The sequence below is a fragment of the Molossus molossus genome, unplaced genomic scaffold (assembly GCF_014108415.1).
Source record: "Molossus molossus isolate mMolMol1 unplaced genomic scaffold, mMolMol1.p scaffold_m16_p_13, whole genome shotgun sequence".
In the NCBI taxonomy this organism is placed as follows: domain Eukaryota; kingdom Metazoa; phylum Chordata; class Mammalia; order Chiroptera; family Molossidae; genus Molossus; species Molossus molossus.
The window spans coordinates 85,388,739-85,395,581 of record NW_023425348.1 but is presented as its reverse complement, the minus strand read 5'-3'; the positions used below and the strand labels follow the sequence as shown (position 1 = coordinate 85,395,581).

The 6,843-nt window shown below is 43.8% G+C and overlaps 1 protein-coding gene across 1 annotated transcript; it reads left to right on the top strand.

Moving 5' to 3' along the window:
- The first annotated feature begins 3,242 nt into the window (after window positions 1–3,242).
- Window positions 3,243–5,814, top strand: TIMM10 (translocase of inner mitochondrial membrane 10). The gene is made up of 3 exons (XM_036258808.1): window positions 3,243–3,353; window positions 3,774–3,896; window positions 5,529–5,814. Exons 2-3 carry the CDS (start codon window positions 3,826–3,828, stop codon window positions 5,728–5,730), a joined length of 273 nt encoding a protein of 90 aa, XP_036114701.1. The 5' UTR covers window positions 3,243–3,353; window positions 3,774–3,825; the 3' UTR covers window positions 5,731–5,814.
- The last annotated feature ends 1,029 nt before the right edge of the window (window positions 5,815–6,843 follow it).

Sequence of the window (6,843 nt, the reverse complement as noted above, 5' to 3'; positions counted from 1 at the left end):
GATGCTCAACCACTGAGCCACACCGGCCATACTAATGACATTATCTTTTTTGTTTGTTTTCTTCATTACGATGTTGAAAAACGTTTTATGTTGAAGTAATTGTAGGTTTACAGGAAGTTGCATATATAGTACCCTTGTATATCCTTCACCAAACTTCCACTAAAGGTTAAATCTTACACAACTATATGTAATATGAGGAAGTTGACATTGGCACAATGGTATGCACAGTTCTATGACATCTGACTGTACCTGTAGGGTCATGTAACCACAACCAGGACACAGAACCCTTCCATCACTGCAAAGATCTCCTTTGTGCTGCACCTTTATAGGCAACCCCCTGTCCCTGCCAACTCTAACCTCAGGCAACTGGTAATTGTTTCTCCATTTCTATAATTTTGTCATTTTGAGAATGTTATTTAAATGGAATCATATAGTATTTAACCTTTCATTACACCTAATAAAATCCCCGTCTAGGAAACAGATTTCTCTTGTAAGAACCCATCTCCTTCTCCATACAATTTCTTAATATTCCATGACATGTTGACTCTATTTTCAAAAGGAAAAACTAGGGCAACTAAAACACATTGACAATAATATTCATAACAACATTATTCATAATAGCCCCAAACTGGAAACCACCTCAAAGTTCCTCAAGAGGAGAATGAATACATGAATTCTGGCTTATTCATACAATCAAATGCTGGCAGCAATAAAAAGAATGAATAACATACACACAACAATGTGGATGTAATCTTCCAGACACTACATTGAGCTAAAGAAGTGTGGCTCAGTGGATGAGCATTGTCCCATGGACCAAGAGGTCACCGGTTGGATTCCTGGTCAGGGCACATGCCTGGGGTTGTGGGTTTGATTCCCAGTAGGGGGCATACAGGAGGCAGCTGATCCATGGGTTTCTCTTACCGATGTTTCTATATCTCTCTCCCTCTCCTTTCCTCTCTCTCTAAAAACCAATAAAAATATATTTTTAAAAAAAGTCAGGCACAAAACAGAAAATAATGTATAGTTCTGTTTATACGAAGTTCAATAATAGGTAAAACTGATGGTGAAAGCAGTCAGAATATTGATTAACTGCAGGAGAGGGGGCTTTGACTGGGAAGAAAGATGAAATAACTTTTTAGGGTGATGGAAGTATTTTGTATCTTGATCTGAGTACTGGTTATAGTTATGAATATATATTTTATTTTTTGGTTAATCTTTCTTCACTTGAGGATATTTTTCCATTGATTTTTTAGATAGAGTGGAAGGGAGGGAGGGAGAGAGAGAGAAACATCAATGTGAGAGAAACATATCGATTGGTTGACTCCTGCACAACCCCGACTGGGGCTGGGGATCAAACTTGCAACCCAGTTATGTGCCCTTGACTGGAAATTGAACCCGCAACCCTTTGATCTGAAGGCTGATGCTATAACTGCTGAGCCAAACTGGCCAGGGAAGTAATGAATATATATTTTAAAATTAAGCTTAAGATTCGTGTATTTTACACACTTTACTGTATGAATATTGTACCTCAATTTAAAAATACCAGGGCAGTCTTGGCTGGTGTGGCTCAGTGGTTAAAGCATCTGCCTGGGGATTGAAGGGTGGAGGGTTTGATTCCAGGTCAAGGGCATGTACCTGGGTTGCAGGTTAGATCCCTGGCCCCGGGGCACGTTCAGGAGACAACCAATCATTGTGTCTCTCTCACATTGGTGTGTCTTTCTCACATCGATGTTTTTCTCTCTCTCCCTCTCTCTCCTTTCCACTCTCTCTCTGAAAAAAAAAAAAAAAAAAATCAATGGAAAAAAATATTGCCAGGTGAGGATTAACAACAAAATCATGGTAAGGGTTTGACAAAGATGAGTCCTCAGAGCAGTAGTGAAAATCTGGACTTTCTTGGACAATTAGGGAAGTATTTGATGACCAACCATATAAAGTGTCCAGCCTACCTTCCCCAATGGGAAGTGTACCCTTGCATCATTAATTCATATCTTCTAAATTTCATTTACTGGGAAATCCCTTGAAAAATTAAGGAATTGAGGTGGAGTTTTTTTGTTGTTGTTGAGGGGTGGTGGAAACAATTTAGTCTTGAAGGACAAAGAGTTCACAAGTACCCTCCTTCTCCCATAACTAAATGTACTAGGTTAGCTCTAGTGGCAGTCAAAATTGCTCTTTTCCATCTCTTTGTGGCCCAGCGCATCTAACAGAAGTTGAATAAAACATAAGTATACATGTCTTGTCTTTTTGCAAGCAGGAACCATGCCTCCTTTCTCTTTGTAATCCCAGAGCAAGCTTAGTGACCTGTAGGCATGCAGCTGTATTCAGTTTCTTGAAGCTCTGGTTCCCAAACTGGTTGCACAAAGGAATTTATGTACTACGGTACTGATGAAACTTCCTGTAAACCTATCATTATTTCAAAAGCAACTTTAAAAAATCATTACAAAAAAGAAAACAAAGTAGATTATATAATTAAAGCACCTAGTCCAACCATGGCAGATGCTCAGCAAAAAGAAATCATTGTTCTTATGTTTATTTAATCACTAGACTTTTATTATGTCAGATTTAAAACATATAGGAAAGTGGAGAGCACAGTACATTGAACTTCCACATACCGATCACCAGGATTTAACAATTATTAACATTGAGCCACATTTTCTTCATCTATTTTTATCTCAGTCTTTTTTCCACAGTGCCATTTTCACACCCTCAAAATCATAGTAATTTCGTCGTGTCATCTAATGTACAGTAATACACATCTAATTCACCTGGGAACTTAAAAGTTGACTGATAGCTGGGTTCTACTCCTAGAGTCTGACATAATTGGTATGAAGTGAGGCCCGGGGATCGGGATTTTTTAATGAGTCCCCGGCGACCTTAACGTGCAGCACCGACGGAGAACTGCCGTTTGGGGTCGCCCTTCGTCCTGCACGCCTGCTCTGTGCCCGGGCGTCAGCTCTCGGAGAGGCGGAGGCCAGGTCCCTTGAGCTCCGTAGCGTAGCCCCTTCCTACAGAATCTGTAAACTCAACCCCCTCGGTGACCGGCCGGGACTTGACCTCCAGGCTGCAGGCGCTCTGCACGCCGCCAAAGTCTCTATGGTATTTGGGCGTCCTCTCTAGCATTTGCAAGTCGCCTTGGCCTTCAGCTGGGTCGCGCAGCTCCCTCTCTGTGGTCGCCGATTTCCCAGCGCGGCCTCGTTGGTACTTCGTTCCGAAAGCGAGCTGGGATCCGATAGGAGGCGGGACCTCCTCCCGGAAGTGACCCACGTGCTTCCGCCTTTGCCTACCTGGGTACTGGGTTTGTAACGTTTGCCTGAAGTTGGGGACAGCGGGGTCGTTGTGACCGGCTCCAGGCCGTGGTGAGTGACCTGTGACCTCAAGGTGGACCAGATAGATGGTGGCGCCGCCCTACCAGAGGTGCAGCCTCTGGGCCGGGCGCGGGCGCGTTAGTTGCGCGTATGCGCGAATTCCCAGGACCCCGGAGGTTCAGGCCTGCGGTTTAGAGTGCTCCCTTCCGGTCCCTCGATCTTCTGGAGAGAGGTGACCTAGAGGCACTGAGCGTCAGGCCCCGGGGTTCGATTTCCAGCCCGGTGTTGACGTCTGTGTGGCCTTGGGCTAGGCAGTGTTCCCTTTCCGGGCCTCAGTTCCCACATCTGTGAAATGGGATGGTTGGACACAGATCAGTGGCTCCTGTCGGTCCGATGCCTTCACATCCTTTAACCCCTGGGATGGGAAAGGGATCGGGAGAGGTGGGTGCTGACGGCGATGTCTGTTCTCAGGACTAGGAGGCGGGAAGGAGATCTCAGGAGCTCTTTACGGTGCAGGGCTGAGATGGATCCGCTCAGGGCCCAGCAGCTGGCGGCGGAGCTGGAGGTAGAAATGATGGCTGATATGTACAACAGGTAGGAGCCGACTGCCTTAGGGAATGATTCTAGGTTGCTCTTGCAGAGGGTTGAGGTGGACGACATATGAAAAATGCTTTACTCAATTTAGGGGAGTCTGAGGCCAGAGTTTACCATCCTCCTGTACCCACACCCCATGGTTAAAGGCTAATGCAGACTCAGTATGGGGTCACTGGAAGGAGTTGGGCATTTAGACTGGGATGGAATTGGCCATGAAGGAGCCAAGCAGGAGAAGCTCCAGTTCAGGTTATAGTTAGGTTCCAAGAACAGTTGAGCATTTGCCTTTTGACAAATAGTGCATATCCCACTTAATTAACACTTACTAAACCTTTACTCTATCTCAGGCACTTGCTAAGCATTTTACATGCATTATCTTTTTTAATCTCTAAAATAATCTACTGGGTTGCCCTGGCCAGGTAGCCTAGTTGGTTAGAGGGTCATCCTTATATGCCAAGTTGCAGGTTCTATCCCAGGTCAGGGCACATAACAAGAATCAACCAATGAATGCACAAATAAGTGGGATAATAAATCGATGTTTCTCTCTCTCCATCTCCCTTCCTCTCTCTCCAAAACCAATAAATAAAAGTTAAACAAACAAAAAAGAATACACTGGGTTAATTTTTTTGTGAGGACAGTGAGGCTTCCAGAGGTTACATAGCTTTCTTAGGGTCCACAGCTGGTGAATAGCAATGTCAGGTCCAGTATTTTGGCAAATTTGGGAACAATTCATAGCTCCACCAATCACCACTGGTTTGGTCTTGGGCAAGTTACTTGGACTTTTTGACCAGTGGTTTCTCCATCTGTTAAATGGAGGGCATACTACTACCTATCTCATAGAAACATTATAAATATTAAATGTTACTCTGGCTGGTGTGGCTCAGTTGGTTGGGCGTCATCCTATGCACTGAAAGGTTGCTGGTTCCATTCCTGGTCAGGGCACATGCCCAGGTTTCGGGCTCGATCCCAGGTAGGGGACATGCAGGAGGCAGCCATTTGATGTTTTACTCTCACATTGATGTTTCTCTCTCTCCCTCTTCCTTTTTCTCTCTAAAAGCCAATAAAAACAAATCCTAAAAAAATAAATATTAAATGTTGAAATGTATGACAAGCTCTTAGCATCAAGCCCAACACATAGTAAGGAGTCGACAAATGTCTGCTATTTTTATTGGCTTAAGGTCTCCGGTATCCTCTCTTGATTGGTTGGTTTATGTTGGAGGCTATATGTTAGAATAATTTTTCAAAGTAAGCTATGAAGTCAGACTACCTGGGTTCATACCTTAGCTCTATGTGGTCTTCAGGCTCTCTGTGTCTTATTTTTCTCATCTGTAAATTGGGGATAATGATCATGCCTAGTGCATAGCGTTATAAGAATTGAATAAGAATTATGTCAAGCACTTAGCATAATACCTGGAACATAGCCAGTACTCGACTGATGGTTTCTATTTAATTAGTTATAAACATGGGCTCAGGCAAGGTTCCTACTCTCAAGGACCTTCCAAGATAGTTGAGCTGCAAACTGAGGCTTTACACTGCCTGCCTGGGTGAAATAAGTATAGCAGGTCAGGAATGGTTGAGAGTTCCTGGTATGCCACAAGGTGCTGCTGACCTGACCTTGTCCTCCCTTCCCCCCAGAATGACAAGTGCCTGCCACCGGAAGTGCGTGCCTCCCCACTACAAGGAAGCAGAACTGTCCAAGGGCGAGTCTGTGTGCCTGGACCGGTGTGTCTCCAAGTACCTGGACATCCATGAGCGGATGGGCAAAAAGTTGACAGAGTTGTCTATGCAGGATGAAGAGCTGATGAAGAGGATGCAGCAGAGCTCTGGGCCTGCATGAGGCCCAGACAGGACCCACCCCGAGGTGCACCCTGCCCCTTCCCACTTGTCTAATTAAAGTGCCCTATTGGGTGTCATCTGTGAAGACTGCCAGGCCTAGGCTGTCTCTGGAGAGTCTCTGGGAGCCTAGAGCCTGGGCCTCTCTCCCAGTAGAAGAATTGGTGTCTGGCACACTGGAATGTGACTGTATGTGTGTGTGTGTGTGTGTGTGTATGTATGTATAAAAAGTTTGTTGACACCTGCTTTGTGTAAAGCAGTGTGCCTGGCACATTGGAGTAAAGGCAGCAGACACAACCTCTACCAGCAGAGGGAGTCTAAGGTAGTATTAAAAGTGTGGACTGGTGCCCTGGCCAGTTTGGCTCAGAGATTAGAGCATCGGCCTGCAGACCAGAGTCCCAGTTTCGGATTCAGTTCTTGCTAAAGGCATGTACCTCAATTGCAGTTTGGATCCCACCCCGATTGTGGTCCTGTGGGTGGGCAACCACTCGATATGTCTCTCTCACATCGATGTTTCTCTCTCTTCCTCCCTCTCTCCCTCCCGCTCTATCTGAAGATAAATGCAAAAATAATAATAATAAAAGTGTGGACTGGTCTAATGACTTAGGTGTGCACTCCAGGTCAGCAACTTGATGTATGACCCTGAACATGTCATTTCACTGCTTTAGCTTCATTGTAAAGTGGGGATAATCATAGGGCTATTGTGAAGATTAAATGAGTTGACATGTGTGAAGTATTTAGAATAATGACTGGGGCATAGGAAGTAATAGATATTAGCCATATATATATGGCTATATATATTGTATATTATGTATAAATATATTTAATATTTATATTATAAATATAATTTATAAAATATACATTTATATTCAATATATAATTATGAATTAGAGATTAATAAAATAAGTAGTTATTGATAGCATAAATATATTTTAATAACAAAATTAAGTGGAGGCAGGTATTTTTACAAATGATATAAAAAAATATTTAGAGGAGCCAATGAAAAGTAGATGGGATTTAAGATGGAAGCAACCAACCTTTTGGTTCTACACAGTTGTATCAAGCACGTGAAGGGACCCTACCTGGTGATGGCAATGATCCAGGCAGGGGACGCCTG